General features: G+C 37.3%; 1 protein-coding gene across 3 annotated transcripts; it reads left to right on the plus strand.

Moving 5' to 3' along the window:
* Window positions 1-10766: 10766 nt before the first annotated feature.
* Window positions 10767-26537, plus strand: LOC141507044 (uncharacterized). Of its 3 annotated transcripts, none has more exons than XM_074214334.1 (4): window positions 10767-10983; window positions 12377-16202; window positions 19317-19366; window positions 20077-26537. In XM_074214334.1, exons 3-4 carry the CDS (start codon window positions 19336-19338, stop codon window positions 21108-21110), a joined length of 1065 nt encoding a protein of 354 aa, XP_074070435.1. In that variant the 5' UTR covers window positions 10767-10983; window positions 12377-16202; window positions 19317-19335; the 3' UTR covers window positions 21111-26537. The 3 variants fall into 3 exon arrangements, with proteins under 3 accessions (XP_074070435.1, XP_074070433.1, XP_074070434.1); XM_074214332.1 differs by lacking the exon at window positions 10767-10983 and adding an exon at window positions 10995-11258; XM_074214333.1 differs by lacking the exon at window positions 10767-10983 and adding an exon at window positions 10995-11258 and having other exon boundaries at window positions 12377-12561.
* The last annotated feature ends 1039 nt before the right edge of the window (window positions 26538-27576 follow it).

Below are 27576 nucleotides of genomic sequence, written 5' to 3' on the forward strand. Positions count from 1 at the left end.
AAGTGGCTTGCCCAAGGCCACACGGCTAGGTAATTATTAAGTGTCTGAGGCCGGATTTGAACCCAGGTACTCCTGACTCCAGGGCCAGTGCTCTATCCACTGCACCAGCTAGCGGCCCTCAAGACTGTTAGTTTTAAAGAAGGTACTAATCTTCTTTGTTGGAAGTAGTTCTTCTGGGGTGGCTAGGTGGTGCAGTGGATAGAGCACCGGCCCTGGAGTCAGGAGTACCTGAGTTCAAATCCCGTCTCAGGCACTTAATAATTACCTAGCCGTGTGGCCTTGGGCAAGCCACTTTAACCCCATTGCCTTGCAAAAACTAAAAAAAAAAAAAGAAAAAAAAAAAGAACTAGTTCTTTTCTGGGAACTTTTAAGACCAGTGAAATCACAAGACTGGTAAAAAAAATGACATCAGCTACTTTGCATTATAGTTATCTATTGTGAGTAGAAGCAAAATCTCATTCATCTCTGTATAAAACAGAGATGGAATCTCAGATTGTCCTTTATGTCCTAGTTATGACCTCATAAAGTCTATGTCAGTATAAGATATTCTTTTAACTATAGCATTTCAAATTCAAGACCCTTAAAAATGAATCCAAGGATATTTGTGATCTAGATGACTTGTGCCAGTGACACAGATTCAACCACATCTATGCCTACCGTCTTGTGTGGCTTTGTGTCTTCCGAAAAGTCATCCATAAGAAATCCTCCCAACATGCTCCAATTCCCTGATTTGTTTTCTCCTGACCTCAGGAGTATAACATTGGTATACTCAGGCAATCCTCCTTATCTGTTGCTCTTGCTATGTGACTAATCTTTTCTGACATACAATTCCCTGATAACATTCTTTATTCCTTCAGAGTTCTTTTTCTACCATCTGTTGCAGCCTGCTGAACTCACCTTGTGCTCCTCTGCACTCTGATGTTCATTTTCAACACAATTTATGCTTCTCTTGATGTTTATCATCAGAGTATCTTTGAACAGCATTAATGAAGTTAGTTCTTCAAGAAGGCAGGATGATCGGAACCAGAATAGCCAAGCTCTCTCAAGGCTACTAGAAAAAGGAATAAAAAGCAAAAATCACTAGACCAGGAAATGATCAAGAAATTCCTTAGGTGTGTCTTGCTAGTCCAAATCTGCACACAGAGAAAACCAGAAACCTGCAGATCCTAGGAAAGGGTTGGGAGAAAAAGTCCTTCTGGGAGTAGAGCTCATGGCCTAGGGAAAAGTCAATCCCGAAGTTGTATACAAAAAGCAAAAAATTGTGAGCCTAGAACAGGGTTTGGTCAAGGAGACCCTGGAGCCTGAAACTCGGTTGCTTTGATTCACAACTTGGGCTCAGAAACCTAGAGGACTCTAACTAAGAAGACAACAATCTTGTGTATGCTGGAAAAATGCATTACCCACTGCAGACCTGGCATAGGCTCCTCAGCATAGGCCTGGACACCAATCTGGCACAAATTGCTTTAGTTACACCACCCTTTGCAGGACCTTCTACTCCTGAGATGCTTGAAGAACACTCATCACTCAGACCCCAGGTAAATACAGAACAGTAATGAAAGAGGTCTTACCATTTCAGAACATACCTCTTCTCCGCTCCCCCCCCCCCCCAAAGTCCCATTCAATAAGTAAATCTGGAAAAATAAGCACAAGAAAATCCTGACAATAAAAAAATATCATGGAATCAGGGATGCTCAAGTCACAAAGAAGAAAGAAGAAAAATTCCCTATCTAAAAATAAAACCTGGTACCCAGATAGATGATGCAGTAGATAGAAAATTGGAAATACTTGTGTTGAAAACCTGCCATAGACACTTAGTAGCTGTGGGACCTGGGCATATCACTTAACTTCTGTTTACATTAATTTTCTCAACTATAAAATGGGATTGATAAGAGCACCTACCTCTAGGGTTGTTTTGAGGGAAAAAAATGAGATAATATTTGTAAAGTACTTTGCAAACCTTAAAGTACTGTATAAATGTTAAAATAAATAGTAAACAAAACCATCAATTTGCCCTGAGGCTTTACTAGAATTCCTGGAATAAATGAAACAAGAGTTTTAAAATGGTCATATAAATAGGATCTAGGTCAAAAATATAGTAAAGGAAATGGGAACTTAGAGGGGAGATAAGAACAAATAGTTTTAGTAACATTACTTAAAAATTAGATTGTGTCAGTCAAAGAGCAATGATTACATGAAATGATGAGATAGTAGTACAATATTATTTGTTTTATATTTTTTTTCTTTCCAATTGCATATAAAGCGTTTTCAGTATTCATCCTTTTATAAGTTTTTGAGTTCTACATTTTTCTACCACCTTTTCTTCCTTCCCTCCTCTCCATGGCAGTGAACAATCTGATAAAGGTTATACGTGTACAATTGTGTAGAACATACATCCACATGAGGCATGCTGTGAAAGAAGAATCAGAATCAAGGGGGGGGAAAAGAGATCATGAAAAATAAACAACATAGTTTAACATAATATGCTTTGCTCTGCATTCAGCCTCCATGGTTTTTTCTATGGATGTGGATAGCATTTTTCATAACAGGTCTCTTAGGATTGTCCTTGATCTATGTTATATTTTTCATTAAGTATTTAATGATTTCAATAAATGGAAAAAATCTTTTTTTGGAAAAGAACCTTTAACCTTTATTTTGCTCTACCAAATCAACTTTTCATGGGTAGTTATTGCCCCCTCTTGAGAGGAATTTGATGAGGCTGTGCTTGAGGAGCGAGTTTTATCCCAATAGGATAGGATGTAGGCTCCTGAATAGCAGGGACTGAAAAGCACTTTTTTTTTCCAGGGGGAGGAGATATGTCTTTTCAGAAACAAGTAAAGGGCCTTGTATGCTGTAAGCATTTTTTAATTTAAACATTTGTATAATCAAGTTACCTTCCATAATTTCTTATAGTCTCTCTAAGTCTGGCAGGCATAGGTGAAATGTCAGGGTACCTAGTCAGTCAATAAACATTAAGGACCTACTATGTGCCAGAGAATACAAAGAAAGCTAAAAGACTTAGAGAGGAATAAACTAACATGGGGAGACAATATGCAAACTATGTACAAAAAGGTTATCTATACAGTAAGTTGGAAATAATCAACAAAGGGAAGGCACTAGAATTAAGAGGAATCAGAAATGACTTCTTGAACAAGGTGGGATTTTAGATAGGTCTTGAAGGAAGTCATGGAGCCCAGGAGGCAGAGGGGAGGAGGAAGAACGTTCTCTCAGGTAGGACAGACAGGGAAAGTAAGTCAGGAGATGGAGTTTTTGTCAGAGGATTATTAGATGTCAGAGTCCCTGGTAGAGGGAAGGGGGAAAGATGCCTGAAGATGGGAAAGATAGGGATGCTCTTTGAATGCTAAACATAAGGATTTTGTGTTTGATCCTGAATGTGATATAGAATCACAGTTAATTTTTCTTCTTTTTTCTTCTTTTTTAAAATTTTCATCGATTTGTACATGTATATTTACAAGTTACAACATTTCCCTCCACCCTTCCTTCCCACCACTTACCCCTCAGTAGGGAACAGTCAGGTTAGCATTTTACATACATATTTTGTTAAACATATTTATAAATTAGTAATTTTTGGCATAAGGAATTAGAATTAAGAGAAAGAGATACATAAGAGATAATTTTTATAAAGTGTTCATCAGATTCGGTAGGGGTGTTTTTTTTTTTTTCTGTGTGTTTGTTTTGTTTTGCTTTTCTTCCTCTGGTTGGGGATAATATAGTTGTCCTAATAGTTGTCTAATATAGTTGTCCTAGCTCTCTGAACCGCCTAGAGGAGTTGTTTCTATCAAGGTTGTTCATCTCATAATGTTGTTGTTGTGTACATTGTTCTCTTGGCTCTACTCCCTTTTGCTCAGCATCAGATCCTCTAAGTCATTCCAGGATCCTCTAGAGTCCGACCACTTATGGTTTCTTATAGAAAAATAATATTTCATAGTATTCGTTCACCATAACTTATTTAGCCATTCCCCAGTTTATGGGCATCCCCTTTGCCAGCACAAAAAGAGCTGCTATGGATATCTTGGAACATGTAGGACTTTCCCCATTTTTTCAACTTCTTCTGAATATATTCCTAAAAATTGGAATTGCTGAGTTAAAGGGTATGAATAATTTTATTGCTCTTTGGGCATAGTTCCATATTGCTCTCCAGAAAGGTTGGATTCATTTGCAACTCCACCAGCAATGCATCAATGTCCCAGTCCTCCCACAACGTCTCCAATATTGATCATTTCCCCTTCTTCTTATCTGAGCTAATCTAATAGGTGTGAGATGATACCTCATTGTTGTTTTAATTTGTATTTCTCTAATCAATAGTGATTTGGAGCATTTTTTTCATATGCTATAGCTTTAATTTCTTCATTTGGAAAGTGTCTGATCATATCCTTTGTCCATTTATCAACTGGGGAATGACTTGTGACCTTATACATTTGATGCAATTCTCTATATATTTTAGAAATGAGACCTTTATCAGAACTCCTGGTTGTGAGGATTGTTTCCCAACTTTCTGCCTTTCTTCTGATTTTGGCACCATTGATTTTATTAGAGCAAAGCTTTTTTTAATTTAATATAGTCAAAATCATTCATTTTTGCAGTTTATAATGTGCTCTAATTCTTGTTTGGTCACAAATTTATCCCTTTTCCATAGATCAGATAGATGGAATATATTTTAGTCTATTAATTTATCTATGGTATCACTCTTTATGTCTAAATCCCATACCCATTTTGACCTTATTTTGGAATAGGGTGTGAGATGTGGAGCTATGCCTAGTTTTTGCCATACCAGTTTTCCAGTTTTCCCAACAATTTTTTCAAACAGTGGGTTCTTATACCAGAGGCTGATGTCTTTGGATTTGTCAAATAGTAGATTGTTGTAATCATTTACTGTGTTTTCTTTTGAACCTATCCTAATCCACTGATCCATTACTCTATTTCTTAACCAGTACCAGGCAGTTTTGATAATTACTGCTTTATAGTATAGTTTTAGATCTGGTAGAACTAGGCTACCTTCCTTTATGTTTTTTTCATCAGTTCCCTTACTATTCTTGACATTCTGTTGCTCTAGATGAATTTTGTTACATTTCTTTCTAGCTCTGTAAAGTAGTTATTTGGTAGTTTGATTGGTATGGCACTGAATAAGTAATTTAATTTGGGTAAATTGTCATTTTTATTATATTAATTCAACCTAACCATGAGTCTTTGACATTTTTCCAATTATTTAGATCTGACTTTATTTGGGTGAGAAGTGCTTTATAATTGTGTTCATAGTTTCTGAATTTGTCTTGGGAGGTAGATTCCCAGGTATTAAATGCTATTTATAGCTATTTTAAATGGAATTTCTCTTTCTATCTCTTGTAATTGGGTTTTGTTGTTCATATATAGAAATGTTGATGATTTATGTGGGTTTATTTTATATTCTGCTACTTTGCTGAATTTGTTCATTTTTTCAAGAGTTTTAAAAAACGATTTTCTTGGGTTCTCTAGGTATAACATCATATCATCTGTAAAGAGTGAAAGTGTTGCTTCCTCATTGCCAATTCTGATTCCTCCAATTTCTTTTTCTTCTCTTATTCCTACAGCTAGCATTTGTAATACTATATCAAATAGTAATAGTGGTAATGAGCAACCTTATTTCACCCCTGAATTTATTGGAAATGCTCTGAGTTTATTCCCATTAAATGTAATGTTTGTTGATGGTTTTATATAGATACAATTTATTATTTTAAGAAAAACTTCAGGGGCCGCTAGGTGGCATAGTGGATAAAGCACCGGCCCTGGAGTCAGGAGTACCTGAGTTCAAATCCAGTCTCAGACACTTAATAATTACCTAGCTGTGTGGCCTTGGGCAAGCCACTTAACCCCATTTGCCTTGCAAAAACCTAAACAAAAAAAACAAAACAAAAAAACTTCATTTATTCCTAAACTTTCTAGTGTTTTTAAAAGGAATGGATGTTGTATTTTATCAAAGGCTTTTTCAGCATCTATTGAGATAATTATATGATTTCTATGGGTATTGATATGTTTAATTATGTTGAGTGTTTTTCTAATGTTGAACCATCTTTGCCTGCCTGGTATAAATTCAACCTGATTATGGTGTATTATTCTTGTAACAACTTGCTGTAGTCTCACTGCTAAATTATTTTTTTTAAGATTTTTGGATCAATTAGGGAGATTGGTTTATAATTTTCTTTGTTTTGGTTCTTCCTGGTTTAGGTATCAGCACTAAGTTGATGTCATAAAAGGAGTTTGGCATAACTCATTCTCCTATTTTTAAAAATTGTTTATGTAGAATAGGAATTAATTGTTCTTAAATATGTGGTAGAATTCACTTGTAAATCCATCTGGATCTGGAGACTTTTTCTTAGGGAGTTTATTCAATTTTTTTAGGGTGGTTTCTTCAATTTCTTTTTCTGAAATGGGGTTATTTAAGTAATTTAATTCCTCTTCTGTTAATCTGGGCAGTTTGTATTTTTGTAAATAGTCATCCATTTCACTCAAGTTGTCAATTTATTGGCAAATAGTTTGGCAAAGTAGCTCTGAATTATCTCTTTAATTTTCTCCTCATTGGTAGTTAATTCACCCTTTTCATTTTTGGTACTGATAATTTAGTTATCTTTCTTTTTTAAAAATCAGAATAACCAGAGGTTTGTGTATTTTATTGGCTTTTTCATAAAACTACCTCTTAGTTTTTTATTTATGAGATCATTGGTTTTCTTGCTTTCCATTTTATTAATCTCTCCCTTGAGTTTCAGAATTTCTAATTTGACATTTATTTGGGGATGTTTAATTTGTTCTTTTCCAAGCTTTTTTAGTTGCATATCTAATTCATTGATCTCCTCTTTCTCTATTTTATTCATATAGGCATTTAGAGACAAAAAGTTTCCCCTCAAAACTGCCTTGACTGCAGCCCATAAATTTTGGTATGATGTCTCATTATTATCATTTTCTTGGATATAATTACTATTATTTGCTGTTTGATCCACCTATTATTTAAGATAACTAATTTCCAATTAGTTCTTGGTTTATCTTTCCCTGACCCTTTATTACATGTAATTTTTATTACATCCTGATCTGAGAAGTGTGTATTTATTATTTCTACCTTTCTACATTTGATTTTAAGGTTTCTGTGCCCTAGTACATGGTCAATTCTGAGAGAGGGAGATTGAGGTATCCCATTATTATTAAAATTTTGCTGCCTATTTCTCCTTGTAATTCACTCAGCTTTTCCTCCAGGAGTCTGGATGCTATACCACTAGGTGCACACATATTTAGTAATTATATAGCTTCATTTCCAGTGGTGCCTTTTAAGATGTAGTTTCCTTCTTTATTCCTTTTAATGAGAATGATTTTTGCTTTTACTTTGTCTGAGATTAGGATCACTACCCCAGATTTCTTTACTTCTGCTGAGGCATAATATATTTTGCTCCAGTCTTTTACCAAATGTGTTTCTTGTAAATAACATATTGTAAGATTCTGGTTTTTAATTCATTCTGCTATCCATTCCTCTTTTATGGGACAGTTTGTCCCATTTACATTTACAGTTAAGATTACTAATTCTGTATTTCCCTCCATGCTATTTTTCTCCATTTATATTTATCTATTTCCTTTTCTCTTATTCCTCCTCACCAAAATTTTACTACCTTTCCCCTTTTAATTTTCTTTTAAAAATTTAACTATTTTTGTTTTCACTTATACCTTCCCTTCCCTTTTATCAGTCCCTTCTTTCCTTATCTTTCCCATTCCCTGCGCCCCCTCCCTGTAGATTAAGTTAGATTTTTAAACCCTTATTGGCCTAAATATTTTGAATAGAATTTACTCTATTCATATTCTCCCTTTCCCTTTAAAATTATAAATCTTTGTGCCTCTTTCCTTGGTGCTCTAACATTATTTGTCAAGTATCAATAAAAGTTTGGTTATTTGATTGCTTGATAAGCTCCTCATGCTATTGTGAGGGGGAAAGTGCTGACTTTTCAGAAACATAGTGCTAAATTAGTCTAAACCATAGGCCTCAGTTTCTATTTCTCAAGAATCAGGTGAATGTGAGAACCTGGATCTCTGGCTAGAAAAATTATGTCACCCTAACCATATAAGATGTAAACAAAAGACAGATCCTCCTGGGAAAGCTTAGGTGCACTCCCCTTCTCTTAGGACCATCAAGTTTGACCAATTGTTGTAAGGGTCAGCAGAAAAAAGGAAGGAGAATGGGTTGTGGTTTTGGTGATTTTTTTGACCCTGCTTCAGCTTCTATAATTCGGCTTTTCCTGCTCTCTCTCTTAGAGGGTTAGGAGCTGCCCCAATTCTTGCAAGAACCAAATTAAATTTTAACTCTTTGTTACCACTTTGAGAGGACTCCAAGTAGTCATTTTGGGTTATCGTCTCAATACCCTGTACATTATCAAGATATCATCACAGATTATTTACTTGATTGCTTGATAAACAGCATTGACTCAAATTGCATTAAATTCTAATTATAATCATTTTTACCTTACACTGTTTCAAGTATCATCTTTCAAGTACACACAATCCTCCTCTCAAGCCAAAGTATCATCCAAGGCCACATCATTTCTTGAACTATTTGTGTCCCTCCCCCCAGGCCTATTTTCTTTCATACATTACCTCCCCCCCCCCCCAGAGTACTTAACACCTTGTTAAGTGGTCCAGGGCCTATTCTCTCCCCACTTTACCCCCTTCCCCACCCAAGGTACTTAACACTTTGTTAAGGGAAACACTGGCTAATTCAAACCCTTATCTAATTAACTGAAAGAATCATAAAGATCTCTAAGTACTGGGAGGCTCTGGAGGTCTCACAGGAGAACCTAACAAATGATTGTAAGTAACAGAGACACTGTCTCAGATCCTCACAGTTTATGATGCCCTCATTAGATAAGGTGCTTAAAGCAGTAAAGGTATAGTGATATACTTAAGTGAAAATGAACATTCATGCTTTTTTTTTTTTTAAGGGCCTTTTGTCTCAGACATAGTGATGTGATCTTGGACCTCTTTAATTGATAGACAAGACCCAATTCAAACCCATATCCTTTAGGTTATATTTTATGCTCTAATTATCCTTAGAGAAGTAAAGTTCCAGAATTGTTATATCTTCCCTTTTAGGGTTCAACATTTGTTTAAAAACAGTTTTTTTTAAGTCCCCTTTATCATTTACCTTTTTTATGTACTCTTCAGTCTTGTGTTTGGTGATTGAATTCCCTGTTCAGTTCTGGTCTTTGTGTCAGGAAATTCTGGAAGTCCTGTATTTCATTGAACTACCATCTTTTCCCCTGACTAGATTGTAATCCCAGGTCTTTAGCTCTCCAAAAATATGTTATTCCAGTTCTTCTGATCATTTATTGTTGAGGCTGATAGGTCCTATGCTACTCCGATTGTCTTCCCTTTGTATTTGAATTGTTTTCTTCTTGCTGTTTGCAATAATCTCTCTTTTATTTGAGTGTTTTGGAATTTGGCTATTACAGCCCTTGGAGTTTTTATTTTAGGGTCTCTTTCTGGAGGGGTTCTGTAGATTCTTTCAATTGTTTTATTGTGATCTTTTTCTAGTAGACTGGGGAAATTGATCTTCTATATTTCTTGACATTGAATGAATAATAATGGAACACTTTGGGCTGTCTGATTATTTCTCATCCTTCTACATGACAAGAAAAGACAATGAAACAAGCATTTATTAGATGTCTACTGTGTGCCAGTGAAAAGTGTAATGTTCTTTCCCTTTCACCCTTCCCTACCCCCCCATCCCAAGGTAGCAATTATTTGATTATATGTGCACAATCATGTTATACTTCCATATTAGTCACATTGTGAAAGAAAGATCAGGACAAAAGGGAAAAACTATGATGAAAAACCCAAAAATCAAACTTAAAATGTGAAAACAAAGTACTTCAATCTTCACTCAGACTCCATAATTCTTTCTTTGGTTATGGCTGACATTTTCCATCATAAATATTTTTAGAATTTTCTTTGATATTGCTATTTACTCTCATTCTCAACTGGAAAGAAAGTCAACAGAGGCAAATCATTCCTAGAGCATTTAAGGATGAAAGTGGAAGAAAACACCCTGATGAATACTGGAAGATGTCAATCAAGCATTTATTATAAAGTGCCCTCTTTGTGCCAAGCACCATACTAGGTGCTAGGGAAACAAATACAAGGAGTAATGCAATTTATTAAAAATGGAAAATAAAGCAACTCTCAGAACTCTCATTTGTAACAGTGGGTCTATGACATTGGAACCCAAACATTCTATTTCTCCTTATATGTTGCTTGAGAAAATTAAAAAATTGTGATAAAGAAAAGCAAAAAAATGAAAGTCTGGGAAGCCAAGTGAGGTAGGCCACTTTGTGGATGTTAAATCAAATTGGACTCTATAGATTGTCCAAACAAAAACCAGGGTCACTATATTACAAGTCCTCAGGAATTATCATTGTTATTGTATTTATCAGAGTTCTTAAGTTTTCTTTTTCATATATATTACATATAAACATGTACATTTGTTTCAAGTGAAGATTAGTCAAGATTCACCGTCTTTCTCTCCCATTCCACCTTCCCCTTTCCCATTGAGAACACAAGAAAAATCAAAGCCCATCATAGACATGTAGAATCAGTAAAAAAAATTTTCACATCAGCCATGTCTGAAAAAAATAAGTGTTCTCTTTTTGTATTCTGAGTCCTTCTCCCTATTTAGTTGTGGGTGAAATATTTCATCATTAATCTTCTGGAATCCTAGTGGATCATTACACTGATAAGAATTCAGGACAATGGCATGTCATCATAAATTGTTCATCCGTTCTTCAATTTATGGGCTCCTTTTCATGTTCCAATTTTTTAGGCAATATTACTTATAATTCTTTGACATTCTCCTCTGTAAAATTTTGTTAGGCTAATTAAATTGCGCATCATCTAAAGAAACAATTTTTGTGAAGAAGGGGCTATATACATCAACTGCCACCAACTGTCACCTAGAGACAGGTAAGTAACTCCCCACCCCCACCTCAACAAGGACAGGAATAGCATACTCCAGGGAAGTCAAGCCAACACCAGTTCCCTTAAGACTTCGATAAAGATGAAGGGCCCTGAACCTAGAAGCTCTGGAAATAGAAATCTCTCCTCTTCCCCCAAGAGCACCAGTTCTGTTTTCAGCCTGGGCCTTGTAACCAATGTGTAGGGGAACAATCTCTGTGGGGAAGGGGCCCACAGAGCTCAGCATCATCACCAATTACTGACCAACTGCCACCAAGCAACAGGTAAGCCCCCGATGCCCTGGAAAAGTGCCACCCTCTGGGTCACTGCTTCTGTTTCTAGCCCTGCCTTTCATGACATCAGAAATAAATGTGATTTTTTTTTCTCCCAGTGGAAATGACATTAAAGAAGAGGCATCATCATCTATTTTGGTTTCTATTTGACTTTCAACTAAAGTTTTCTATACATATTATCTCTTCCCTTTAGAATGTGAGTTTCTTGAAACTAAGGAAAGTGTCTTTTTTATTTATATCCTTGGTGTTTGGCAGTGTTTTGTGTCATAAGTTTAATAGATGCCTTTATATTCATGTATTCACTTTTCTTCTCTTCCTTCTTCCCTCTTTCCTTCCTTCTATCCCCTCCTTTCTTTTTTCCTTTCCCTTTTTTTCTTCCCCTTTCTTCCTTCCCTTTCCCCTTTCCTTTTTCTTTATCTTTTCCTTTGCTTTCCTTATTTCCTTACCTTGCCTTTCCCTTTTCTTTTCCTTTCCTCTTCCTTCCTTTATTGTTTTTTTCCTTCCTTCCTTCCTTCCTTCCTTCCTTCCTTCCTTCCTTCCTTCCTTCCTTCCTTTCTTTCTTTTTCTTCCTTTCTTTCTTTCTCATTTCCCTCCCTCCCTCTCTTTTTTCTTGCTCTCTCTTTCTTTCTCTCTCATTTCCCTCCCCCCCCCTTCTCTTTCTTTCTAGGCTAAAGAAATAAAGTTCAGTCTCAACCAAGACCTTTGTTTTCCTTTTCTATATTTAGTGTTTTGCACTTAATAACTGTGTAATAGGATGCAGAGGGTAGGGGAGAGTCCCTAGCCAATTGGGATCCAGTCCTCAGAGCATATTCAGGGGGCTAGGGCTACTTCTGGCCCACATCCTGGTTTTGGTGAGCATGCTCTGCCTAGATTCTTTGTAATCAAAGCTGTTAGGTGACTGTTTTCCATAGGCTTACTGCTCCAGGAAGGGGGAGAAAAACCCTTTAATTAGTTCAAGAGTTGGAGCTGAAAGGACACACAAAAATTTAGTAGGAAAATGTGATTTCTTTCACCTAAGAACTTGAGATAATTCCGCCATGTATGGGGATGGAGAACATGAGATACTTCTGATTATTCACCTCTTTGTGTTTGCTATTTTCTGTTCTAAGGTGAATTAGTATTGAGACAGACCAGGTTGGAAGATTCAAAATATTGGAAGAAGCATCAGAGATCCAGAAACAGAGCTATCCCAGAGGAGCCAACTCCTGGACCTTTTCAGCAATGAATTAATTGAAACTGTGTCCCGAGGCCAGGAATTGATTGATTGCCCCATCATCTGGACTTCACCCTGAAGGTGAACTTTATGCAAATGAATAATTGAAGAAACAGATTAATGAATGGAATGTCCAGAAGCAGGTGGAACTACGTGTTAGCAAGATTTCCTTTATGTATATGTGCTGCTTTTATTTACATTCCAAGAATCTCATGAATTTGAAATCTTTTAGCTTTGGCAATTATATGTATTGGCAGATCAAATCCCATTAATGCACACTCATACACTTTAAAAAATAGAAGTATACAGGTATTAAGCATAAAGAGTCATATTGATTTTTATTATCCTGGAGTGGACTTCCCAAGGGAAAGATCATCTTGACCAAAGTAGTTCAGGATCTGTTCTGAAACTTAGCAAATTGACTGGAACCCTGAGGAGTTAAATGACCTACTTGGGGTTGGTCCTATAGCAAGGGTACTTCAGAAGACAGACTTTTAGCAATGCAGCAGGCTCTCTATCCACTGTGCTTCCTCTGACTGATCAGATTGGGGAAAGTGTAGCTCAGAGACAAATTTGCCCAACATTCATCAGATTGGGGATTTGCTCAATGAGATAGCTGCTTGGCAATAAGAATGTAATTTTAATGACTTCTAACATTAAATCACATCCTTCTCAGGTAGAGAATACATATACAGAAGGGAAAAGAACATGGCTAAGGTTCATGAGAGAAAGAAGACATTTACAGATAAAATGTTGGTGGCAAGTGTGGAGGGCAGTTTGTAGGGAAAGTAATTCTGGGAAGATGGGACAGAGTAGTGAGGGAGTCTTTCCATGGGTTTGCTATTGCTGCATTCTGTCAGGACACTTCTTGGTGAGCAGAGAAAACCAAAAATATTTCTGAGCATCTCAGCCCTTAGAAAAAATGAAACTGCTTTGGTAACATAAGGAGCACATTCAAAAAATGACACTAAAATCACCTTTAATAAGGCAAGAAGCAGCAAAATAGCAAGGGAGAGAAAATCATTCTTCTCAAAACAGGATAAAATAACTTCAAGGGAGCTGGCAGAATTTAGGTCTTCTCTTCTGTAGGGGGTATATATAAGTTATGTATATATACATACTTAGACATATATTAATGTCCCTTATTTTTTTCACCTTATCAGTTTTTATTCTCTTTTCTCCCTTGTCTTTCGGTTGTAAAGAAAAAGAAAAAAGTAGCCTTGCCTACAGATAGGCATTTTAAGCAAAATGAAATCCTTCATTGGTCATGTATAAAAAAATCTGTATGTCTGATTCTGCATTTTCAGTCCATACATCCCTGTTATGAAGTGGGTAGAAGTCTTAATCATTAGACCTCTGCAATCTTTCTGCATCTCTCTGCCTCTGTCTCTGTTTCAAATGGAAGAACACATAGATTTAATCACCACTACTTAATCTTCTAAGGCAGGGATTTTATAGTATTATTTGCTCCACTATGGGATAGGGACTGGACCTGTGATTTCATTGGTGTAGGGAACTTCCGATGAAGAAACTCCCTTTGCCAATTGTTCCTTCACTGCAGTTTATGGTCTTAGCAGCTTGGAGCACCTGTGGCAAGGAGGAATTAAGTGACTTGCTCAGGGTCATACAGTCATGTCTAGGTAAGAGGCAGGGCTTGAACCCAGGCCTTCTTAGATGGAGCACAGCATGCTTCTTTTAGTTTCTTTTTTTTCTCTACATAGACAAATTATAAAAGATTACTATAGAGTACCTAGAAATCTTATTCAAGGACCAGCATCATTTACTACAGAGAGTCAGGGGGCAGGAGGGCACCTTAGGGGATTGACTTACTTTAGATTGTGTTCTGCTGAGTTTGGGCCTGTGAATCACAGAATGACCCTGCATTCTTTTCTTGGGCCTACTCTTCTTTTACTGTTGCTTTAATGCTGGTAAAGTTTGATTTGAGAATTGTTAATTCATATGCTATGTCTTGATCCTAACCAAGTGAAACCATGCATAGGCTGATGGCCAGCCAGATTGACTGATATTGGAGTGATGGTGGCACTGTCCCTTTCAATAGGGAAAAAAAATAGTTTCGTTTCTGTTGCTTTTTTCCTCAGAAAAGCTTGATTGTCATTTTTTGCATAGTAGTAGAAATACATTTCTGTTCCTTCCCATATATCTACTTGGTTCAGATTCACTATTCAGATATAGTGTATACATATATATCTTTATATATCTATATCTATCTATCTTTCTCTATATGTAGCATGTCTGTTTTGTTTTCCAATCTAAAAAAGGAGAGATGATTTGGTGTATATGCTCAGCCTCCAAGAAATTGTAAATATAGCTAGCTGTTAAGAGGGTTCATGACATGTAATTGTAGTTATGTGGATTGATTTCAGGCAGGTAGAGCTTTCACTGACAGAAGGAATATCCTGTGTCAGGAAGGATTACAAAGGTGGCAAGAGCCCTTTATCAGATGTAGGAATAAAAGTTCTGGAAGAAGAGGGGAAGCTAGATAGGGTGACGTTCCCCAAGCATTTATCTGGGTAGATATTAGTTACTGGGCCTCTGGCAGTCCACATCTGTGCTTCTGGGGTCTCTGGGGTCAGTAGAGGCAAGCTGCTGGAATTGCTGCCTCGTCTTTCTCCTCTTTCATATTCCCATCCTTCTCCACTTGGCTCATGGGACCAAGAGCTTCAGGATGTCTTTGAGGACCCAGTCAAGTAGTTTGCTCACACATGTTCCTAGCTCTCCATGGAGTCTGATGGATTCATGTTCCTTAGTGTCATGTGGAGAAGACATACTTGAGAGGGTATTGATATATGGAAACATGAAGGCCTAATGGTTTTGTGAGTTGTTTCTAGAATTAGAGCCTGTGAATTTCATAATTTTAGATTTAGAGCCAGAAGTGATGTTAGAGGTGATCATTGTAGGCTAGTCTTATTTTGCAAGGCAGGGCAAAGGAGACCTGGAGAGGTTATAAATGACTCTCCAAAAAGCTGGTAATGAAACAGGGAAAGAAAAGAGGGTTATTGAAGCATTTTTTAAATGCATAGAAAGGAGGGAAAGTCTGAATGAAACATAGATAAGCAGCTTTGAAAGTTACATGTGAATTTATTTATATTTATATAAATCATATAAATTTCCTTACAAGGAAAAGTATATAATAGGAAAATACAGAATAGAAATTCTCAGACATGTAAAAATCAAGTACTGCATTTTCTCTTGAAAGGGTCAATAGGAGTATCTTAATTAGTGAAAACTAATAGGGAACAAATAGCATTTGACACAGCTTCAAGGGAGGCAATGTTGCTTGCTTATGTTAACACAGCCCCAATTGCAGGCGTATCTTTTGTCTCTTGAGTTTCTGTATACTGGTCCCCTAGAGACAAGCTGTATGGTTCTAAATGGAAGAAGACAAAGGTCTACTGATGGCTTATGATGTCAGGGCATTCCCTGATTCTCTTTTGGAGACAGAGAAAAATTGATGCTACTATAGGTGTCTAAGAAAGCATTTCTGCTTTTTCTGCATTCTGAGACATAGTCCCCTCAGGAGAGTCTATTTTTCTGAACTATTTTATTTCTGAATATTTTGAGATTTTTGGAGACTCAGTCCCATAGTCTTCTACTATTACAGAAGCTTTACAGTCATCAAGGAACTGAACAGGCTGAGTTTCCTAATCTTAGGAGCATTTAAAGATTCTTACTTATTTTTTATCTTCATAAGGTTCTTATTGGTGAGTGGGCTTCCATGGAGTATACTAGCATCTCTGATGTGGGAAAAATCAGGGTAGCTAGAGATAGACAAGATAGTATTTTCTTGGGAATAAGACTGGGAGAGACAGAGAGCTGCAAGCATGTACATAGTTGTGAGAAACAACTATCTCTCAGCCCTTGGGTGTCTGTTCCTTGGAGTTGCAAATCATTTCTGATTTCTCCCACAAGACAGGCTCAGGGAGCCTCTGAATTGGATCCCTTCAATGACAGGAAAGTGGGAGGGGAAAACTCTAACTTGGGAAGGTTTAGAGAGAAAAAAAGGGCTCTGTGCTCTAGACCAATGGTCACCAAACAAGATTGTGGTATTCTGCAGCGGCTTCAGGTTAACTTGAGAAAGTGCTCAAGACATTTTCAAAAACTCATTACAAAGTTCATGTGGCTTCACTTGAGGATTTAAGAGTTGACTCAGACGGGGTCATACAATTAAATGATAAAGCAACTCAAATTAGAACAGTTTACTTTCCATTACAAATTGAAATATTGTGGGAAATTCACAAGTTTGGTAAATATTTCTTGAAAACTACAAAGCAGAAAGCATATTAAAAATTTCTTTTGGAGTCTCTGATTTCCCTAATCTTGGGTGTTGACTCAATTCTATAGAGGCAGGGCCTTTGATTACTATTAAGCCATTGGGGGCAATAGAAACCAGTGTGTGTCAAATTTCAGTCTTGGAAGACCACTTTAGATCAGGATTTACAACTTTGGGTTCACGTACTTGTTTATTAAATATTTTGATAACTCTTTCAATACAATTGATTTCACTTGTGATCCTATGTGTTTTGTTTTATGCATTGAAAATCATTATTCTGAGAAAGAGTCCTTATGTTTCATCAGACTGACAAAGGAGTCCATGACACATGAAACCCCACATTTTAAGTACTTAAGATTGTAGATGGTTAGTGGGATAACTTGTTTTAACACCACCCTTTCTTCTTAAGTGATTTTACTTTTACTCTATATGTTTCTCATATATGTTTACTCATATATTTTGTTCATAATTAGTTATAAGATCCTTGAGGGCAGGTTTTTTTTATGCTTTTGTTTGTCTTTTGTATCCTCAATGCTTAGCATAGTGCCTGTCCCTTAGTAAGAACTTAATAAATGCTTGTTGATTGATTGGTCCCATAGTCTTTCACAAATAGAGTGATGGATACAGACTAGGATCTGTTATTGTCATTACTACCTTCCTATTGCTTTCTAAGTACTTAAAATATTTTAAACCTGTCTTTGTTTTTTATATCATCATAGTAATATCCAATATCTCTTCCCCTCCTCATTTTTTAAAGACAAAAAATAAGAGAAAAAATCTTCAAAATTGATTAAAAATATTGAGAAAGTCTGAAAATGTGTACCACTTGTGGACTTTCCCCCTTCATGAAGCAGTGAACAGGGATTATCTTCTCTATCTTTTTGTCATGTTTTTTAAATCATTTCAGTACATTCCATTTTTTTCATCAGCGGTTGTTTTTTACATTGTTGTAGTTATTATATATATTTTTTCTTTCTTGAAATACTTTTATAGCTATAATCTGTGTTCCAGCTGGGTAGATTTCATAAAATCACTCTTGGGTATTTTCCAGATAAAATCAAAGTGGGAAAATTTCATTTTGGGTTCCTCCTATAGGATTTAATTTTCTGCAGACCTGAAGATGGCACTATATTTTATTTTCTTTACTCAAAGGTAAATTGGTTATAAATTCATTCAATTATATAAAGATTAATTATCAAGTACCTACTTCTGAGTGCAGATTGAAGCAGAGCTTTTGAACTTTATTTTTCTTGCCTTTTTTTTTAACGTCAAGAGTAAATTACTGTGTTCCGTAGCAGATTTATGAAATGGTGAAAGAGACACAGGGTCTATACAGAGGTTTCTATGTAGTAAGAACAGGACTTCAAGCTTTGTGATTATCAAGAGAAATAAACCTTTGAAAGGGTGTAAAGAAAAGTAATTATGTGGAAAGAATGAACAAAAAGGGCTGTTTACTATATATTCAGATCTAGATTATTTTGTCTCTAAAATGGGAAAGAAAATAGGATAAAGGATCACTTTTAAACTTCCATCTTATCAAGTTACTTCAGGTGTCCAATAGACAACTGGTGTTCTGTGATGTCAACATGATCTCAATATTCCCCTCAGCACTGGTTCTACTCAAGGAATTGAAATGTTTTTGGGAGATAGTCCTCCAAGGAGGACCCATTTCTTAGAAGGGATTGATTTGTTATTTTTTTTCATTTGGTTTGTTTCTAGTGTGAATTTAATCTCGTAGTCTCCACTACACAGAGACAAATTTCTAAGTTACCAAGGTCACTGAGAATTAGACTGAACCTCTGTCCTGACTTTGGGACATTAGAAATTCCCTTGTTCCTGGTCTTCTTAATAGTTCCTATTGGTGAGACACACTTTGGGATAGGGTGAACTGTAAAGTATGGAATCACCAGCATGACCCTGGGGAGGACAGAAAGGGAAAAAGCATAATTTAGAAGATGGGGTTTTATTATAATCCAATTTGTTTGCAATTTCCTAAGGTAGCTATTACAAATTCAAAAGTATGTAAGAAGTCTCTTAGGGAGAGGTTTGAATGATATTTGAACCTTGAGTCTGTGAGATTCTTCAGCAAAGTCAATAATTTTAGAACTGGTCTTGAGCAACTTGTGAGTTTCGGAGGATGAGACAAGATGTTTTGTCAAAATTTTTTTATTGAAATCAATGAGTGATTGCTGAAATTTCACAATTAGAGTACTTCAATCTTTTTTTGTTTCTAGACTTCAATTGGGACAAAACAGATAAGATGGATGACATGACCAAAACTGGGAATGAAAGGAATAACTTGCTCCATTCTATTGAGGCTGATCCTGAGTTAAGGATGTATAATATATACATATGTATGTAAAATAACACATGTGTTGAAAATGACTCAAAATGAAGACATTAGGAAATGGTTAAAAAAAGAAAAAGAGATCCCAGACAAGGAAAAACTAACTTAAAGAACATTTAATTATTGATTAATAGCATATTTGGGGATAACTGGAATCAGACTTCCTTACTTTTTTTGTTAATATATCATTTTCTCAAGGAAATCTTTCAGTGGAAGAATGGTGAGAAAATACAAGATATTTCCAGCAGGTGAGAATTTTGGTTTTCTTAAAAGGGTCCCCATCACCTATCTCTTGGTTAGTGGGTCTCATCCTTTTGATCCAAGTTTGGGGATTTTCAGAACTGAGTTATAATAATGGAAGAGCCTGGGTTCAAATCCTGCTTCTTGATTCAGCTGCATAATCTCAACAGTTACTGAGGCTTCTCCCATAACTTCAGTTTTATCATCACTCACCTGTAAGATGATGTGAATTGGACTAGATGACCTCTGAGTTATTTTCTAGCTTCACATCTATGAGCACTGATCTGAGAATCAGGAGACCTAGGTTCTAGTCCTGCCCCTGCTACTACTATACACTTTGGCCTTGGGCAAGTCATTTCTCTTACTCGTGTCTCGGATTTCATCATCTATAAAATGGCAGTATTGATTGTACCTTTACCACCTGTTGCTAGGAAAATGCTGGGTGAAATGTCAGACAGCACGATTATATAAAAATGTGTTCTATTTCCTCATCTATCAGATGGGGTTGATCATAGCTTTGTAGTAATTAAATGTGATTATCAGGTAGATTAAATGAGATAATGTATGTAAAAGTGCTTTGAATACTTGCAAAGCATAAAGGCTTTACTGTTGTTGTTAGGTCTTCACAATCCCTCTACTTCCTCTTCCACAATTCCCTTCCCATATTCCCATACTTACTCATTTCTTTACCTTACTCACATGGTCTCTTTTTCATCAGCATCCCTGGTCCAGTTGCCTCCAAAAGGTTTTTGTCAACAGCCCAAGTTTGTGCGGTTACCATGTCCTCCTCATAGGATAGCACCATTGTGGGATCGAGGCTATCATTGCAGGGCTGAGCAGATGTCATGCTTCAATTTCCAGACCCAAATCACCAGCTCATCACACACACCTTTCCAGAGAACTGCCTCTGCACAGCTGCCCTGCCTCAGTGATCACCCCCACCACCCCCACCACCGATCACTGGCAATACCATCATCTTATTTGAATTATAAACCATCTCCATGCCCCAAACAATGTGCTTGTGCCTCTGTGTTGCATTTACCTTGCCTTTATTTCAAGGCAAGTTCAGATGCCATACCTGTTGAATCTCCTGATTCTGAAACTCTTCCGGATGCTAATCACCAGACTGAGGCTTCACTGAACTCTGATCTGCGGTCCCAGACACCTTCATTCATTGACCACCTTTCCAAGATTTTAAGGAGTCAAGACCATTCAGAGCTCTCCTTAAATCATCAGCTTCCAGCTTCACTTCAGTCTCTCCCTTTCTCCCTATGTCTATCACCATCAGCTACATCTCCACCATCACCATCAACCCTCACCCAACCACAACCACAGCCACGAACACGACCACGACCACGATCACGACCACGACCACGATCACGGGGACCTCAGACTCGGCTTCAGTCCAGACCTCAGCCTTCACCTTTACGTCATCACTTACCTTTGCCTCAAAAGCCACTTTTAGGTGACTGGAAGGTCAAGAAACAGGCTAAGAGTCCTCTTCATGCAGAACATAAGGTCAAGACTGCAGATATAATAAGCTCAAAGCACCCAGTAGGTCCCAAGAGTGCCTTATCAGGGCAAAGTTCCCAAGCTAAAGTTACACCACTCCGAGGGCATCAAACAAGGACTACTTCTGCCCTTTCAGGAGACTGCCACCCCCAGAGAGGCAGGATTATGTCACCTCCACTTAAACATCGTTCCAGGCTCACAACTTTGAAAACAACCAAGAATAAAGCTTCCAAGGCATAATATTCTGACCCTTTTCCTGAGGATGTAGCTACTATATTAGAATTTGACTATACTTCTGGTCAAAATCAGACACAAGTGACAGTGATGCCCAGAAGAGCCATCACTTCATGTTTCCTTCATCTCTACATGTTCATCACTTCACAAAGCTACACCAGGTCCACAAGTGTGTGGGCACCATACTCATCTACTGTGTTATACACAGGTCATCTCATCTTACCATAAGGCTATAGAGTTTCAACTATGCCATCACCAGATTATAAACCATGGAACTTGAAATTTTTACCAACCGTCTAGGAACCAAGATCACCTTCATACTTTTCATAGGTCTAACTCATAGTGATTAAGGCTTCACTAGACCCTGAATATAAGACCAAGTATAAAACTGAGCCATAGCAATACCCTGACCACCAAGTTGCTCTCCACTAGGCCTGGCATTGAGCTGAAGTTTTCATGGATGTCAACCACCAAACCATATATTATCAATAGACTTGAACATCTGACTTGAAGCAATTGCTATGTCAAAAGCCCAGGCCATAACATTAACCCTGGCTGTAAGGCTTTGTTGAGTACAAAAAGGGACCCCAGTACTTTATCACCCTACTGACTGACCTTATCAATGAACAACTAATTTGGACATAGGTCATAACATGAACCTACTCCGGACACATAAACTATAGGACTGGCAAATTGGGCAAAGAATACCCTGTCTTGATTGGAGCTTTTGGTTGGAATAATGTTGAGAGGCTATACAGAATTCCAATTGCCAGGGTATAGTGACATAGAGTCAGGACTACTAGATAATACTTCTATTAGGTATTAAACAGTTGGACAAACTGTCACCAGAATTAGGCTAACAAACTGAGGACATACAGGGTTAGGTTTTCTGGATGTTATATCCATTAGATCATTTAATCTTTTGGACTACCAAAAAGCAAAAGCTGATGACCTCTATCACTTGTGTTGTGGGGGGGAATCAGTCTTCATGTATGGGTTGAATTAGAGGTGGTCTGAGGTCCTTTCTGACACTGAAATTCTGTCATTCTGTAATATAGACTGAATAGAATTCTACATAAAACAACTTATTCCCTTTTCTACACCAAAGTGTTTTATGGTAATTCAATGAATGCCACAGTAAAACCTTGGTAAATGACACCCATGGCATCCTGAAAACCTATTCTGATTTTCTTAACCTCAAAGGGAATCATGCTCACAGTTCCATCCTTCAATATTTAAGTGCTTCAAATTTTTTTCAGACAACTAATATATCTCATCAAACCATAATAATAGATGGTTATTTCCATTAATTAAAAAAAGTTCATGTTGTTGCCAACACTTTGGTGATGAACCTTACTAAAATGTAGCAAGATATTTTTGGTCAGTTTGCTTTAAGTCTTGTCAGTTTGGCATAGGCCTAGAGCAAAAGATTTGAGAATTTGTGGTCATGATGTACTCTCTGAGTGGGACCTGAGTAAAGTCATTGTTCTGTGAGAGAGTGAAAACAAAGGAATTATTACCTTTTATAGACAAAACAAGTTTCCCTGTTGAGAGTCCCAAATAGAACTTCTGACCTTTTAAACTTGGTTCCATAGGTCTCACTATATATGGAAAACATAGCTGCTACGGGGAGCATATTTAGGCTTTGTGCCATAGCTTGGGATGTGTAATGGACAAGGAGGCTTGGGTCTATGTGCCTCTGATAGGATTCTGAAGTTCTGAGCAAGTGAAATTAATTCCTCATTCTCATATATGAAAAGCTTTCCTGTCATAGCAACTAAATGTCCATTTATATTATTTGACAGAATGCTAAAACCCTGTCAAGTCTGACTAAAGCTAGAATCGTCATTTCCCTTGCTGCTACCACCCAGCAGAGAAGCAACAATGGGGAAGGAAGGTATCAGAATCTCAAGAAACGTGTCAGTCTCGGAGCATATGAATTTGCTCTAGGATCTAGAATGGTGAATGAACCAAGTAAAATTTTTGGTGAACAAAGATGCTCGTTCACATCACTCTGATCCTTCAAAAATCTTCACTTGGTCCTACCAATAACCAAGTTATTGTCCTTTTCCCATATTTCTCCTCTAATCTAGAAAAAAACTGTCTACATCAGGTGCCTCCATTTCCTCCACTCACTTCTCACAGTTTCTTCCCTTTTAGTATCTGACCTCATCACTCAACTGGTTTCAATGGGGGATAACCAACAACGATCTCTTAACTGCCAAATGCAATGCATTCTTCTTAGTCCTCAACCATTTTTTCTGACTTTTTTGCAGTAAGGTACTGTTGATCAGCCTCTCTTCTGGAAACTTCCTCTCCCTTGAATTTTCTGAATTATCTATGTGCTCATATAGATTCCCTCCTACTTGGCTAGCTATTTCTTTTCAGTCTTCTCATCACCTATGTCCTGGTTCTAACTGTGCATATTCTCCAAGACACTGTCCTCTCTTTGCTTTATACTTTCTTCTTATTTCTCCTCTCTTTATAATCTCTTGGTGACTTCCTTGAGTATAATGTTCAACTAAGATCTTTACACTGACTTCTCCCAGGCATGTAATCCAGGTCTCCTTTCTCTTATGAGTACTAATCCTGCATCACTAAGTCCTCCCTATGGGGCATTTGTAGTTATCTCAAGCTCAGTAGGTATAGAGCAAAACTCTTACCTATCACCCATCCCACTCCATATCCCCTTCCCTATTTCTGTTGAGGGTACCATTAACCTTCCAATTACCCACATTCAGAACTCCAGAGTTATCCAAACTCTCTCCTCACTTCCCCTCCCATACCCAATCAATTTCTAAGTCTTATTGATTCCACCCCAAATTTGCCTCACTTTATAACTCTGTCCTCAATGACTAGTCTTTGCCTGGTGCTAGGCAGAACAGAGGTTAGTGATATAGACTTGAAGCAAGAACACCAAGTTCAAATCCTGCCACAGTTACTTAATAAGCTGGGCAAATAACTTTACTCATCTTAGCCTCAATTTACTCATCTGTAAAATCAGGACAAAAATACCACCAGTCTCCCAGGTTTGTGAGAAGCAAATGAGATAACAAAGTGCTTTGTAAACCTTAAAATACAATTTAAATGCTATCTGACTCTTAGGCTGGGCTAATGAGTAGGTATTCCCGTGTTTCTGTGTTCAACTATAATTTTGTTGCTCAGTGATAATCTTTTCATCTACATATCCTATAGTAAGAAGCTTTTCTCCTACAGTAAGGGATAACCCTCTTGGAAGAGCCACAGTATCAGTATTATCAACCAAAAAAGGCCACATAGATTTTGTAGAACCCCTAAGGTGATTTTCAGTTATAAATTCTATGATTTCTATGTAAGTGATGGAAAGTGTCAATCTTTTAAGAGTTTGGCCTTAATAAAAACAAATGGAATTAGGTTAACATGTATTAGCCTCCAAAGGTTGGTCTTAAGACCAAATGGAATGAGGTTAACATGTGTGTGTGTATTCTCCAGCCTTGCAAACATGCATAAATGTGGGCCCAGTTAGGAACTGAACCTCCAAACTAGTTTTTAGAGAAGACATTTATAGAAGTGAACAAGGAGCCATAAAATTAATGACTCCAATAAAAACTGACTTAAGACCGTAAAACTGACTCAAGATGTCTTGGCATTCATCAGAGTTCTGCTAGTGAAAAGCCCATCTCAGGATGTCTGCTTCAGGTCACTGTCTCATTTAGAGGAGGGAAGGTGCTATCAAGAACTCCATTAGGAGAGGAAGAGTGCCCCACTTCCCTGACTCAAATATTTGTGCCTTATCAGCTATGTTGCAGAATTTTATAAAGCAGTGGAATCTATGTCCCCTTCCAGGATATCTGTGTCATCTTATTGATGCAATGGGAAGATTTATATTTGTTACAGGTAAACGAAGTTTATATTTGTTTTTAGACAACATTGTCAAAAGGACTACTCAAGGAGTAACTAAACAAAAGGAGAACTAAAGCTATAAGATAACAGTTTTAAAGCCAGGAGCGACCTTCCTAGCAAACTCAGTACTAGGAACAGGTAAGAGTCAGGTTTTGAAACCAGGATGCTCAGATTCCAACTGCAACGCTGTATCCACTACACCATGCTGCTCATTAGTTCTTCATGGGAGAGGTTGAGAACTTAGTTTCTTGAGGGATAATTAACATTTGGAGGGAGAGAGTAAAAATAATAACTTTTTATGGTTAGGAAGGTCAATTTATTTTTGAATCCTGCCCTGGCCACTTATCTATGTGATTCTGGGTGAGTCTTAAATTTCTCTTTCCTCATCTACTAACTGGGCATGTATGCCTCCCAGGATTGTCCAGAAGTTCAAGAAAGGGAATACCCATTAATTCCCATTTAAATATCTTCCTGGGAAGGTCAAATCAGAAGAGATTGTTGCTCCAGGGCAATTCTGGATCTTTTGTATGGTGGTAATAATAGTGAAGATTTACCTGATGGCTGAAGGTTTGCAAAGCACTTATGTTATTTCAAAATGGTATATATGAAGCATTTCCTATGTGCCAGGTACTTAGGTGCTAAGAGCTAGGAATGCAAAGTCAGAATCTATTCTCAAGGAATTGACTTTCTAAATGCGAGTGGGGGGAGGATATAGAAGCTGTTCTTGGCTGATGGGGCAAGAGGACATGGTTGGCCAGGACTTTTTTCTTAAAATTGAGATTCTGCTTCTCCAGATTTATTGGAGAGCAAGTGATCTATATCCAAAGGGCAACAAAACCATTCATACCATTAATCCAGCAATGCTAGATCTGTACCCCAGAGAAATCATCCAAAGTGGGAAATGACCCACATTTACAAAAATGTGTATAGTAGCTCTTTTTTATAGTGGCAAAGAATTGGAAATTGAAGGAATGTCCATCAATTAGGGAATGGCTGAACAAATTGTGGTATATGAATGTGATAGACTACTATACTGTAATCATAATTGACTGGACTTCAGAGAAGCCTAGAAAGATTTACATAAACTGATGCTGAGTGAAGTGAGCAGAACTGGAGAACATTGTACACATTAATGGAAACATTATGAGATGATCAACCTCAGCTCCTCTCTGCAGTTCAGAGATCAAAGACAAGGCTTGTTATAGAAAATGCCATCCACATTTGGGGGGAACCCCACCTTCCAAAAACACTATGGAGGCTGAATGTTCACTTTTTAAAATTTTTTGTTTTTTCTTATGATTTTTCTCCCTTTCTCTAATTCTTTCAAAGCCTGACTAATATGGAAATAATGTTAAACATGACTACATGCACAACTTTTACCATATTGTTTACTGCCATGGGGAGGGGAGAGGGAAGGTAGAGTGGTGGAAAAATGTGGAATTCATAAACTTGCAAATGGATGAATGTTGAAAAACTACTTTTGCATGTAATTGGAAAAAATAAAATGAAATACAGAAAAAAGAAATTGAGGTTCTGAGTGAAACCAAACAATGAGAGGAAGGAGTCACAGAGCCAGATTGTACTTCTAGAATGAATATTGATAAATCTCATTTTTCCAGGTGAAGAAATTGAGGTAAGTGAACACATAGCCAGTGGTGGATCTGAGGCAGGATCCAAAGTCTTCTTGACACCAAATTCAGTCCACCATGATGAGTAATGATAAATGATTAAAAGCCTGCCACTCTGAGTAATATTCTTTGGGTCCTACTTATTATTGATGAGTATACCTACTTCCAGAGCCATTGCAACACTTCTCAATCCACAAACTTTTGCTTGGAAGTAGAAGTAGCTAACTCAGAATGTAGGAAGAATATGTTGAGCCCAATAAAATATAAATGAAAGTGATAAGGCAACTAGATAAACTTCAATGCCACATTGTTGAGAAGGGAGGATATATAGAAATCAGTTCTACTGGTGGAACTGGGGAAAGTCGAGGGTTTCTGGTTGTCAAGTTGGTCACCTCCTCCAGTGAGCAATCACCAAAGACCTGAGAACACCATAGTTAACGAGCTGCTAACTGTGGATCATGATGATGTATTTTGGACCTTATCAAGGAGAATAATGGAATCTTACTATGTATAGGATGATAGTAAGATCTGAGAGATTTTGAGTTGGCCATGTCATCTCAGGAAGCTCCCCATTGCTCAACTTGAAGCCTGCTGTTCTGAACAATTATCACCATTCCCCAGCCTTCCCTGCCTTCTCTAGACTTTCAGTTGTTATGCAGAAATGCTTTTTTTTTTTGTTTTGTTTTTTCAAGGCAAATGGGGTTAAGTGGCTTGCCCAAGGCCACACAGCTAGGTAATTATTAAGTGTCTGAGACCGGATTTGAACCCAGGTACTCCTGACTCCAGGGCCAGTGCTTTATCCACTACGCCACCTAGCTGCCCCCAGAAATGCTTTTGTAACAACTTTGCCAGGTCCAACCTTCCATGAGACTCCTTTCCTATTTAGCTATTTAAACCAGGCAACCTCTGTCTCTCTTGGGCACTCCAAGACTTCTGTACTATATAGTGTCTTGAATTGCATT

The sequence above is a fragment of the Macrotis lagotis genome, chromosome 1, assembly GCF_037893015.1.
Source record: "Macrotis lagotis isolate mMagLag1 chromosome 1, bilby.v1.9.chrom.fasta, whole genome shotgun sequence".
Lineage (NCBI taxonomy): Eukaryota > Metazoa > Chordata > Mammalia > Peramelemorphia > Peramelidae > Macrotis > Macrotis lagotis.